The following is a 13687-nucleotide window of genomic DNA, read 5'->3' as shown; positions in this document are numbered from 1 at the left end:
GTGTGTGTGTGTGTGTGTGTGTGTGTGTGTGTGTGTGTGTGAATGTGTGGGTGGTGGTTGTTTTAAAATGCAAAACATATGACTGGAAATAGTTTAAAAATGTAATTTGTAGATATTTGATATTAATTTCTTAGCTAAAAGGCATCTTAAGAGACATCTATACAGAACAAGTTCCAAGACAGCCAAGGCTACACAGAGAAACCTTGTCTTGACAAACAAAAGAAATAGGGGCTGGAGAGATGGTTCAGTGGTTAGGAGCTCTGGCTGCTCTTTGAAAGGACCTGGGTTCAATTCCAAGCACCCACATGGCAGCTCACAACTGTGTGTGGCTCCAATTCTAGGGGAATTAGTACCTTCATAGACAGACATGCAGGCAAAATATCAATGCCCATAAACTAAAAGTAAATAAATCTTCAAGAAAAACAAAAAACAAACAAGGGTCATCTGGAAATAACTATGTTTAGAAAAGTAGAGAATACAGAAATAGGTTCACCAAGACTAAGAAATGGAGTGGTGAGAACTTCAGTTAAAGTTCCTGACCTCGGCAGCAGCTCTCTGCTCCCAGACCCCGTGAGAGAGAGACCCAACCACCTGGTCAGGTGGGCACTCCTGAGGCTGCAGAGCGGAAGAGACCACCAACACTGCCCACCCCTGCCCACATCCCTGGCCCAAGAGGAAACTGTATAAGGCCTCTGGGCTTCCGTGGGGGAGGGCCCAGGAGCGGCAGGACCCCTGCCTGAGACACCGCCGGAACCTGAAGGAAACAGACCGGATAAATAGTTCTCTGCACCCAAATCCTGTGGGAGGGAGAGCTAAACCTTCAGAGAGGCAGACAAGCCTGGGAAACCAGAAGAGACTGCTCTCTGCACACACAACTCGGACGCCAGAGGAAAACACCAAAGGCCATCTGGAACCCTGGTGCACTGAAGCTCCCAGAAGGGGTGGCACAGGTCTTCCTGGTTGCTGCCGCTGCAGAGAGCCCGTGGGCAGCACCCCACGAGCGAACTTGAGCCTCGGGACCACAGGTAAGACCAATTTTTCTGCTGCAAGAAAGCTGCCTGGTGAACTCAAGACACAGGCCCAAAGGCACAGCTGAAGACCTGTAGAGAGGAAAAACTACACGCCCGAAAGCAGAACACACTGTCCCCATAACTGACTGAAAGGGAGGAAAACAGGTCTACAGCACTCCTGACACACAGGCTTATAGGACAGTCTAGCCACTGTCAGAAATAGCAGAACAAAGTAACACTAGAGATAATCTGATGGCGAGAGGCAAGCGGAGGAACCCAAGCAACAGAAACCAAGACTACATGCCATCATCGGAGCCCAATTCTCCCACCAAAGCAAACACGGAATATCCAAACACACCAGAAAAGCAAGATCTAGTTTCAAAATCATATTTGATCATGATGCTGGAGGACTTCAAGAAAGACGTGAAGAACTCCCTTAGGGAAACACAGGAAAACATTAATAAACAAGTAGAAGCCTACAGAGAGGAATCGCAAAAATCCCTGAAAGAATTGCAGAAATCCCTGAAAGAATTCCAGGAAAACACAATCAAACAGTTGAAGGAATTAAAAATGGAAATAGAAGCAATCAAGAAAGAACACATGGAAACAACCCTGGATATAGAAAACCAAAAGAAGAGACAAGGAGCTGTAGATACAAGCTTCACCAACAGAATACAAGAGATGGAAGAGAGAATCTCAGGAGCAGAAGATTCCCTAGAAATCATTGACTCAACTGTCAAAGATAATGTAAAGCGGAAAAAGCTACTGGTCCAAAACATACAGGAAATCCAGGACTCAATGAGAAGATCAAACCTAAGGATAATAGGTATAGAAGAGAGTGAAGACTCCCAGCTCAAAGGACCAGTAAATATCTTCAACAAAATCATAGAAGAAAACTTCCCTAACCTAAAAAAAGAGATACCCATAGACATACAAGAAGCCTACAGAACTCCAAATAGATTGGACCAGAAAAGAAACACCTCCCGTCACATAATAGTCAAAACACCAAACGCACAAAATAAAGAAAGAATATTAAAAGCAGTAAGGGAAAAAGGTCAAGTAACATATAAAGGCAGACCTATCAGAATCACACCAGACTTCTCGCCAGAAACTATGAAGGCCAGAAGATCCTGGACTGATGTCATTAAGACCCTAAGAGAACACAAATGCCAGCCCAGGTTACTGTATCCTGCAAAACTCTCAATTAACATAGATGGAGAAACCAAGATATTCCATGACAAAACCAAATTTACACAATATCTTTCTACAAATCCAGCACTACAAAGGATAATAAATGGTAAAGCCCAACATAAGGAGGCAAGCTATACCCTAGAAGAAGCAAGAAACTAATCGTCTTGGCAACAAAACAAAGAGAATGAAAGCACACAAACATAACCTCACATCCAAATATGAATATAACAGGAAGCAATAATCACTATTCCTTAATATCTCTCAACATCAATGGCCTCAACTCCCCAATAAAAAGAAATAGATTAACAAACTGGATATGCAACGAGGACCCTGCATTCTGCTGCCTACAGGAAACACACCTCAGAGACAAAGACAGACACTACCTCAGAGTGAAAGGCTGGAAAACAACTTTCCAAGCAAATGGTCAGAAGAAGCAAGCTGGAGTAGCCATTCTAATATCAAATAAAATCAATTTTCAACTAAAAGTCATCAAAAAAGATAAGGAAGGACACTTCATATTCATCAAAGGAAAAATCCACCAAGATGAACTCTCAATCCTAAATATCTATGCCCCAAATACAAGGGTACCTACGTACGTAAAAGAAACCTTACTAAAGCTCAAAACACACATTGCACCTCACACAATAATAGTGGGAGATTTCAACACCCCACTCTCATCAATGGACAGATCATGGAAACAGAAATTAAACAGTGATGTCGACAGACTAAGAGAAGTCATGAGCCAAATGGACTTAACGGATATTTATAGAACATTCTATCCTAAAGCAAAAGGATATACCTTCTTCTCAGCTCCTCATGGTACTTTCTCCAAAATTGACCATATACTTGGTCAAAAAACGGGCCTCAACAGGCACAGAAAGATAGAAATAATCCCATGCGTGCTATCGGACCACCACGGCCTAAAACTGGTCTTCAATAACAATAAGGGAAGAATGCCCACATATACATGGAAATTGAACAATGCTCTACTCAATGATAACCTGGTCAAGGAAGAAATAAAGAAAGAAATTAAAACCTTTTTAGAATTTAATGAAAATGAAGGTACAACATACCCAAACTTATGGTACACAATGAAAGCTGTGCTAAGAGGAAAACTCATAGCGCTGAGTGCCTGCAGAAAGAAACAGGAAAGAGCATATGTCAGCAGCTTGACAGCACACCTAAAAGCTCTAGAACAAAAAGAAGCAAATACACCCAGGAGGAGTAGAAGGCAGGAAATAATCAAACTCAGAGCTGAAATCAACCAAGTAGAAACAAAAAGGACCATAGAAAGAATCAACAGAACCAAAAGTTGGTTCTTTGAGAAAATCAACAAGATAGATAAACCCTTAGCCAGACTAACGAGAGGACACAGAGAGTGCGTCCAAATTAACAAAATCAGAAATGAAAAGGGAGACATAACTACAGATTCAGAGGAAATTCAAAAAATCATCAGATCTTACTATAAAAGCCTATATTCAAAAAAACTTGAAAATCTTCAGGAAATGGACAATTTCCTAGACAGATACCAGGTATCGAAGTTAAATCAGGAACAGATAAACCAGTTAAACAACCCCATAACTCCTAAGGAAATAGAAGCAGTCATTAAAGGTCTCCCAACCAAAAAGAGCCCAGGTCCAGACGGGTTTAGTGCAGAATTCTATCAGACCTTCATAGAAGACCTCATACCAATATTATCCAAACTATTCCACAAAATTGAAACAGATGGATCACTACCGAATACCTTCTACGAAGCCACAATTACTCTTATACCTAAACCACACAAAGACACAACAAAGAAAGAGAACTTCAGACCAATTTCCCTTATGAATATCGACGCAAAAATACTCAATAAAATTCTGGCAAACCGAATCCAAGAGCACATCAAAACAATCATCCACCATGATCAAGTAGGCTTCATCCCAGGCATGCAGGGATGGTTTAATATACGGAAAACCATCAACGTGATCCATTATATAAACAAACTGAAAGAACAGAACCACATGATCATTTCATTAGACGCTGAGAAAGCATTTGACAAAATTCAACACCCCTTCATGATAAAAGTCCTGGAAAGAATAGGAATTCAAGGCCCATACCTAAACATAGTAAAAGCCATATACAGCAAACCAGTTGCTAACATTAAACTAAATGGAGAGAAACTTGAAGCAATCCCACTAAAATCAGGGACTAGACAAGGCTGCCCACTCTCTCCCTACTTATTCAATATAGTTCTTGAAGTTCTAGCCAGAGCAATCAGACAACAAAAGGAGATCAAGGGGATACAGATCGGAAAAGAAGAGGTCAAAATATCACTATTTGCAGATGATATGATAGTATATTTAAGTGATCCCAAAAGTTCCACCAGAGAACTACTAAAGCTGATAAACAACTTCAGCAAAGTGGCTGGGTATAAAATTAACTCAAATAAATCAGTTGCCTTCCTCTATACAAAAGAGAAACAAGCCGAGAAAGAAATTAGGGAAACGACACCCTTCATAATAGACCCAAATAATATAAAGTACCTCGGTGTGACTTTAACCAAGCAAGTAAAAGATCTGTACAATAAGAACTTCAAGACACTGAGGAAAGAAATTGAAGACGCCCTCAGAAGATGGAAAGATCTCCCATGCTCATGGATTGGCAGGATTAATATAGTAAAAATGGCCATTTTACCAAAAGCAATCTACAGATTCAATGCAATCCCCATCAAAATACCAATCCAATTCTTCAAAGAGTTAGACAGAACAATTTGCAAATTCATCTGGAATAACAAAAAACCCAGGATAGCTAAAGCTATCCTCAACAATAAAAGGACTTCAGGGGGAATCACTATCCCTGAACTCAAGCAGTATTACAGAGCAATAGTGATAAAAACTGCATGGTATTGGTACAGAGACAGACAGATAGACCAATGGAATAGAATTGAAGACCCAGAAATGAACCCACACACCTATGGTCACTTGATTTTTGACAAAGGAGCCAAAACCATCCAATGGAAAAAAGATAGCATTTTCAGCAAATGGTGCTGGTTCAACTGGAGGTCAACATGTAGAAGAATGCAGATCGATCCATGCCTATCACCCTGTACAAAGCTTAAGTCCAAGTGGATCAAGGACCTCCACATCAAACCAGACACACTCAAACTAATAGAAGAAAAACTAGGGAAGCATCTGGAACACATGGGCACTGGAAAAAATTTCCTGAACAAAACACCAATGGCTTATGCTCTAAGATCAAGAATCGACAAATGGGATCTCATAAAACTGCAAAGCTTCTGTAAGGCAAAGGACACTGTGGTTAGGACAAAACGGCAACCAACAGATTGGGAAAAGATCTTTACCAATCCTACAACAGATAGAGGCCTTATATCCAAAATATACAAAGAACTCAAGAAGTTAGACCGCAGGGAAACAAATAACCCTATTAAAAAATGGGGTTCAGAGCTAAACAAAGAATTCACAGCTGAGGAATGCCGAATGGCTGAGAAACACCTAAAGAAATGTTCAACATCTTTAATCATAAGGGAAATGCAAATCAAAACAACCCTGAGATTTCACCTCACACCAGTGCGATTGGCTAAGATCAAAAACTCAGGTGACAGCAGATGCTGGCGAGGATGTGGAGAAAGAGGAACACTCCTCCATTGTTGGTGGGATTGCAGACTGGTAAAACCATTCTGGAAATCAGTCTGGAGGTTCCTCAGAAAATTGGACATTGAACTGCCTGAGGATCCAGCTATACCTCTCTTGGGCATATACCCAAAAGATGCCTCAACATATAAAAGAGACACGTGCTCCACTATGTTCATCGCAGCCTTATTTATAATAGCCAGAAACTGGAAAGAACCCAGATGCCCTTCAACAGAGGAATGGATACAGAAAATGTGGTACATCTACACAATGGAATATTACTCAGCTATCAAAAACAACGAGTTTATGAAATTCGTAGGCAAATGGTTGGAACTGGAAAATATCATCCTGAGTGAGCTAACCCAATCACAGAAAGACATACATGGTATGCACTCATTGATAAGTGGCTATTAGCCCAAATGCTTGAATTACCCTAGATCCCTAGAACAAACAAAACTCAAGATGGATGATCAAAATGTGAATGCTTCACTCCTTCTTTAAATGAGGAAAAAGAATACCCTTGGCAGGGAAGGGAGAGGCAAAGATTAAAACAGAGACTGAAGGAACACCCATTCAGAGCCTGCCCCACATGTGGCCCATACATATACAGCCACCCAATTAGACAAGATGGATGAAGCAAAGAAGTGCAGACCGACAGGAGCCGGATGTAGATCTCTCCTGAGAGACACAGCCAGAATACAGCAAATACAGAGGCGAATGCCAGCAGCAAACCACTGAACTGAGAATAGGTCCCCTGTTGAAGGAATCAGAGAAAGAACTGGAAGAGCTTGAAGGGGCTCGAGACCCCATATGTACAACAATGTCAAGCAACCAGAGCTTCCAGGGACTAAGCCACTACCTAAAGACTATACATGGACTGACCCTGGACTCTGACCCCATAGGTAGCAATGCATATCCTAGTAAGAGCGCCAGTGGAAGGGGAAGCCCTGGGTCCTGCTAAGACTGAACCCACAGTGAACTAGTCTATGGGGGGAGGGCGGCAATGGGGGGAGGGTTGGGAGGGGAACACCCATAAGGAAGGGGAGGGGGGAAGGGGATGTTTGCCCGGAAACCGGGAAAGGGAATAACACTCGAAATGTATATAAGAAATACTCAAGTTAATAAAAAAAAAAAAAAAAAGTTCCTGACCTCCTGACTTTCGAAAACTCCAGAGGCCTCTTTAAGTCATAGCTGGGAAAATCGCTTGTTTTTGCATAAGATCCAGCTTTGATTTCCAGCAACCATCAGTAACTCTTAGGGATCTGAAGCCTCCTTCTGATTTCCGAAGGCAATGGAGACAAATATGTGGTACACATACTGTGATGATTTGTATATGCTCAGCCCAGGAAGTGGCACTACTAGAAGGTGTAGCCTGGTGAGTGTGGGTTTTAATACCCTGGTCCTAGCTGCCTGGGAGTGACTATTCTGCTAGCAGCCTTCAAAGAAAGAGGTCGAACTCTCAGCTTTGCCTGTCCTGTGCCTGCCTGGACTGAACCTCTTAACTCATAAGCCAGTGCCAGTTAAATGCTGTCCTTTGTAAGACTTGTATTGGTTATGGTGTCTGTTCACAGCAGTAAAACCCTAACTAAGACACATACTATATGAAGAAAACATTTGTACGTGTAAAATAAACACACCTTTTAAAGAAGTCACAGCATACATACAAAGAAATAAATCGCAACACTCTTTACAAACTCTCCCTAAAAACTAAAAATGAGATTTAGCTATTAATTCTACCTTTGAGATGACCAATTTTTGTGGTGTGTACAGCATGATAAACTGAGTTTTATTTTGTTTCTGTTTTGGACTGGGTCTGGCTAGCCTGGAACTTGTGATCCTCCCAACTCATCTTCCTCAGTACTGGAATTTAGACATGTGTTACCGTGCCTGGGTTAATGACATTAAAAAAAATAAAAACAAACAAAAACGCTTTAGAAAAGATACATCTTGGGCTGGAGAGATGGCTCAGAGGTTAAGAGCACAGACTGCTCTTCCAGAGGTCCTGAGTTCAATTCCCAGCAACCACATGGTGGCTCATAACCATCTGTAATGGAATCTGACGCCCTCTTCTGCTGTGTCTGAAGACAGCGACAGTGTACTCACATATATAAAATAAATAAATCTTAAAAAAAAAAAGAAAGAAAAGATATATCTTTACTATTACATAGACTTAAAACAGACAAACATTAAAAGAATAAAAACGTTGATCGGCTCAGCAGGTAAAGGCACTTGCTGGCAAGCCTAATGACTTGAGTTCAATCCCTGGGACCTACATGACAAGCTGGACTCCAACTGCCTGCTCACACTGTGGCACGTGCCCACTACCATCACAACAGATAAGTAAATGCAAGAAAAAAATTAAAATAGTTGAGACATCTGCATAAATTTCATTTTCTCTGTAATACCTAGATACATCTAGGGGTTAAAGAGGAGAAATGCGTGGCCTGCCTAACCAGTCTAAAAATCTATGCTTGAAATGAAGACATATAATGAAGTCCTTAAGTGAACATAGAATTTTCTACATTTTAAGCCGGTACCACTTCCTGGGATCATTTTATATTATGCATTTTTATGTTTATAAATATTTTTATAAATACTGTATCAATGTGCTGTTCTCTATAAATCTACAAACTGGCAAAGGTCACACATCTAGAATTTTAAATAGAACTCATCTCCAGTTCCAAAAGAGTTCTTTCAAATCATGATCTCTGTGGACTCCAGGCCCTTTCAGGGTTCCACCGGAATCAATGAAAAGCAGCAAGAGGCCTGGCTGGGACTCAGTGGGGGCTGTTTATCTGTGGGACAAAGACTTGGATTCAACCCTTAGCACCAGAGGAGGGGGAGGAGCGGCGGGAAAAGGACCACTCCTTCAGGAAAGGTGTTGATAGCAGTTCATTTGAAAGGCACTAACTAGAATCCACAATCCATAAAGTGTTTCAAGTTTTTGAGGCAATCTTCAAACGTGAAATCGAATACAGGGGGATGGGGAGGGGGGTGGGGTAGGGGGGTGTGGCAGACGAAGCGAAATGAGCTTTTTAAACAAGGAAGGGAAACTACAAAGGGATTCTTGTAGTGTGTCTTGGTTTTAGAAGAGCTTCAGCAGTGTCTGCTTTGTTATCATCTGAGACAGAAAATGATTGCTACTTACACCTTGCGGTTACTATGCAGCCGGCCAGAGAGAACACCACACTGTCCTCTAGGATCTACAAAAGCAAACTGAGTTCAGAAAGTATGAGATGCAAGGTGGTCTTTACCAGGCTCTACTAAGATAATCTAGAGTATAAAATTAGTCTCAACAAAAAGCTGGGAGGAGGATATATTATTATTTCTTTACTAGGTCTTCATCGAACCCAAAATCCGTGTAATCAGAGAGTCGATCGAGGGTAAGGGCTGCTGGACCAGAGGGAGAGGTGACTCAGCCTTCTGAGCCCTCACTGCTCTCGCACACTCACTGCTCTTGCACGGGGCACAGGACTTGATTCCTGTGCACAGGGCTGGTTCCAAACAACCTCAGTGGGCAGCTCCCACCTGCCTGTAGCTGCAGTTTAGAGAATCTAACACCCTTTTCTGAGGGCTCCTGCACACACTGGTGTATGCAAACTCACAGGCTCACACATTTACACATTAAAGGGCAAATACAACTCTAAATCCTGGACTGACCATCTTCTTCCTGTGTCAGTTTCACCTTTTTCCATCATTTTTAGTGAAATTTGTCCTTTGACAATCAGACATGTACACAATGCATTCTGGTTGCTCTCACCGCCCTCCCCCCCCCCCCCCCCCCCCGTCCTCCCTGTCATGGATGGATCCTACCTTGCAATGCCTTTTGTTTTGTTTTTCCAGAGATTGTCTCACAGTGTAGGCTGCTCTAGAACTCACAGAAATTAGCCTGCCTCTGCCTACCCATAACAAATGAGACGCCCTGACTTCCTGGAGGCCATTTGCACCGGAAGAGAAGCACTCTATGCCCATGTGACCTCTTCATAACCAATCAAGATTCCATTACCTGCTGCTCATTAAGGTTTCTCTGTACTAAGGAGTCAATGAAGGTATGTTGACTGAAGTCCCCTCCTTTTCGTTCCTTTATGATTTTCTTTAAAATAGCTTCCAATTGCATGAGAGCTTAAAAATTAAAAAGAAAAAAAAATCACAATATAAGCATTTGTGGAAATTAAACCTCCTAAGAATAATTCTGTCCAATGTTTCCATGTACAGAACAAAAACTTTAAAAACAGTAACCAATAATTTTTAAGGCAAATTTATATTTAAATCATGTTTCTTTCTTTCTTTTTGTGTTAAATTTCAGCTACATTCAGGAGGCAGAAGCAGGCAAACCTTTGTCAGTTTGAGCCAACCTAGTCTAAAAATCGAGTTCTAGGACAGTCAGTACTACATAGAGAAATCCTGTCCTGAAAAATCAATCAATCAATAAACAAATAAATAACTAAATTCAAGGATAACTGATTTGTTGATTGTAAAGAAATCACAAAGGAGTTCCAAGACAGCCAGGGCTACATAGAGAAACCCTGCCCTAAAACACAAGCAAATAAGCAAATGTGAATAAAATGCCTATATGCAATTCAGGGAATAATTGATTTTAAAGAAACACCTAAATTATTACCACCCAGGCACAAATGTAAATAATCCTAACACCACACAGGCCTCCAAATATACATATCTCTCCATTAATATCAATCCTTCCTTCTACATTCAGTCTTCTTAACTGTTCAGCGCCTCTCAAATCAAGGATCACTCATCGAAAGACAGAAACAGACATGAAACAAGGAGAAATGTAAATTCTCAATCCTAAAAGACAAAAATAACAGATAATCAACTCCACTAAAACTGTGCACAGATTTGCTTCATTGCTCATCTTGGCTGACGCGTCCCTTCACTGGTGATGTGAAGACACACTGTTTGCAATGGCTCCCAGGACCTGACTGATACTCCATGGCTGCTATACAAGCCCCACTGGCGGGCCAAGTCTCATTTTAACCTCTTCCTGGCTCTTGAATGTTTTAAGGGTGGAATGTCCAAGGTCTGGGTTGTCGCTTATTTCTTTTTTCTTTCTTCCTTCTTTTCTTTTTTCTTTTCCCTTCCTTCCTTCCTCCCATCCTTCCATCTGTCCATTTGTTTGTCTGTTTTAAGACAGAGTCTCCTTGTTTGACCCATGATGGCTTAGAACTCACTACCTAAGGGCTCTGTTCTGGACCTCCCTTTTAATCTATATTTGCTATCTTGGTGATCTCCGGTCTTAAGATTTTAAAACTATATAACAAATACTTCCAAACTTTTATTTCTAGCCAGGATCTTTTTTTCCTCCAAACTCCAGACTCATAAATTTAACTGCAAACTCAACATCTCCACTTAGATACCGGATGCATATTAAGCGTAGCATCCAACATACTGAACTCTTGATCACTCTGCAAAATTGCATCTTCCCAACCTTCCCAACTTACTTACTAATAATTTTATTCTGCAGTTACTCTGGCCTAACAGCCTGTCTTCTACTCTCTTTTACTCCCTATCTAACTCATTAGCCAGCTGACGGTTGTCCTCAAAGCACAGAGTTTTCTATTGTTCCCTCCTGTTTCTGTCCCTCATCACCTGCTGCTTAGCACCTGATCCAAGCCTTAGTCTCTTTCTAGCCTGCTTCACTGCAAGAGCACCTGAGTTACTCCCTCTGCCTCTGTCCTGGCATTCTCATCTACCAGCCGCAACCAAGATTTAAAAAAACAAAACAACAACAAAACCCCTCTACATTGCAACCTCTCCACCACACATCTCTACCCTCATTCCAGCCTCACTGGCAACACTGTCAGGATAGCTACATTGTAGCCTCTTCACCGCACATTTCTAGTCTCACTCTGGCCTCACCGGCAACATCTTCAGGATAGCTACATTGTAGCCTCTCCACCTCACAGCGCTAGCCTCCTTCTGGCCTCACTTTCCACCTTCTTTTCAGAACTCCCTATAAATTTACTAACTTGGATCATTTCTTATTTCTTCCAGCTAGAATGAGGTACCACAAAAATTCTTCCTAGTCATTAACATCTCCAAAGACCTAACATATACCAAGACAGTATAAATCTTGACCAAAGGTAGGAAGCTTTCAATAACTGACTACACATTAATCATGGAAAGGAGTTGCCGAAGGTATAATGCAGTAATTCCCACACTGCCACACACTAGGATTACCTGGGAGGAATTTCTAAAAATAGTAAAACACATGTCACACATCATAGTAATTGAATCTGAGTGGAGGTAGAGAGCAGATTTCAATATTAAAACAAAACAACACAATACTGTGGTGTAACGAAGCTTGGGAATTATTGTATTCCTGAAATATAGTTTTTTGCAAAAGGGAATTAACCTAAATACACCCATCAAGTGAGGAGAATGACAACAAATACTATCACAGGGCACGTATCAAACTGAATTTTAAAAGCTTCTGGTGGGTGTCAGGATGATCCCCAGAACAGCAACCATGAGCACAGGATGTTTTGTGGCCTGTGCACACAGTGAGAACCAGCACACAGTAGGTCATAAATACTTTAGAGAAGACTATGAAGCAATACCACTGTGTATAGAAAATAATCTGTTGTTCTCATGAGGCCCTTTTCCCCCTTAGGAGATGGGTTTCTAACTCCTGACTTCAATTGATGATCCTCTTGCCTCAGTGTACCAAGGAGCTGGGACCACACATGTACATCACTGTGCAGGATCTGTGTTTTCATTACTCTGTCTGATTCTAAAAGGAGGCAATGAAGCAGGTCAGAGTAAAATATTAACATGCAGGGCTTGGATTGCTCAGTAAAGTGTTTGCTATACAACCACGAGGACTGGGTTGGGGATTTAGCTCAGTGGTAGAGCACTTGCCTAGCAAACGCAAGGCCCTGGGTTCGTTTGGTCCCCAGCTCTGAAAAAAAGAAAAAAAGAAAAGAATAGACAACCATGAGGACTGTAGAGAGACTAACTTATGTATTGTATGGATGCATCACCTGTCAAGTAAAAAGCCTAAGGCCTATGGCTTAGGCAGGGAATAGAAGGTGGGACATCTGGAGGAGTAAGGATTCTGAGATAGAGCCAGGCACAGGAGGTCCTTGGGAAAGATGAAATGGAATGGACGCAGGGTACCTGAGCACAGGTAACTGGCAGAATGTAGGTTAAAATAATTAGGTTATTTTAGTGATGATCTAGTCAGAGTAGAGCCTAGCTATATGGCCAAGGTATCTGTAAATATATTTTGAGTTTGAGTCTTATTTCTGGGAACACAGGGCTTGGAGGAAGAACCAGGGCTTAACTACAAGGACCTTGATAAATATCCCATCGCTTATGGAAAGAAGAAAAAAGGCACTGAGGAGGTTGACACAGTCACTGGGGCCTGCTGGCTCGCCAGTCTCCTCTAGTCAGTGAGCTCTAGGCTCAGAACTTAAGGACAGGAGTGACAGAGGAAGATATCGGACATCAGAGTCAGGTTTGCCCAGCAAACATTGACCCACTGAGTCTTTTGATGGCCTGGCACCTTACTTTTTGAGAGACGGTGCTTCACTGGACAGAGGTTGGTATTCAGCTAGGCTGGCTGTCCAGCAAATCCTTGGATCCACTACCTCCTCTAATGTCCCCTCAAGTGCTAGGGTTACACTGTGCACCACCACACCCAGACTCCGGATGGCCACTGGGAATCTGAACTCAGGTCCTCATGCTAGAGCAGCAGTGTGTCACCAGCCGAGCTGTCGACTCCCGGCCTTACACAATACTGCTTTTCTATATAAATTTTATTTTTTAGTTTACAACTTTACCAACGATCTATTTTGTGTCTGTGTGCACGTGTGTGAATGTGTGCAGATGCCC

The 13687-nt window shown here is 41.8% G+C and overlaps 1 protein-coding gene across 4 annotated transcripts in view; it reads right to left on the bottom strand.

The window, feature by feature from the left end:
* Positions 1-13687, bottom strand: part of Cyp20a1 (cytochrome P450, family 20, subfamily a, polypeptide 1) — a 49306-nt gene that overhangs the window by 12041 nt on the left and 23578 nt on the right. For all 4 annotated transcript variants that reach the window (XM_017596467.3, XM_017596468.3, NM_199401.1 and 1 more), the window contains 2 exon segments: positions 9840-9955; positions 8982-9036 (listed from right to left, as the gene is read on the bottom strand). In XM_017596467.3, coding sequence (XP_017451956.1) covers positions 8982-9036; positions 9840-9955 — 171 coding nt within the window.

The sequence above is a fragment of the Rattus norvegicus genome, chromosome 9, assembly GCF_036323735.1.
Source record: "Rattus norvegicus strain BN/NHsdMcwi chromosome 9, GRCr8, whole genome shotgun sequence".
NCBI classification, from domain to species: Eukaryota; Metazoa; Chordata; class Mammalia; order Rodentia; family Muridae; genus Rattus; species Rattus norvegicus.
This window is presented reverse-complemented; position numbering and strand designations above follow the sequence as displayed.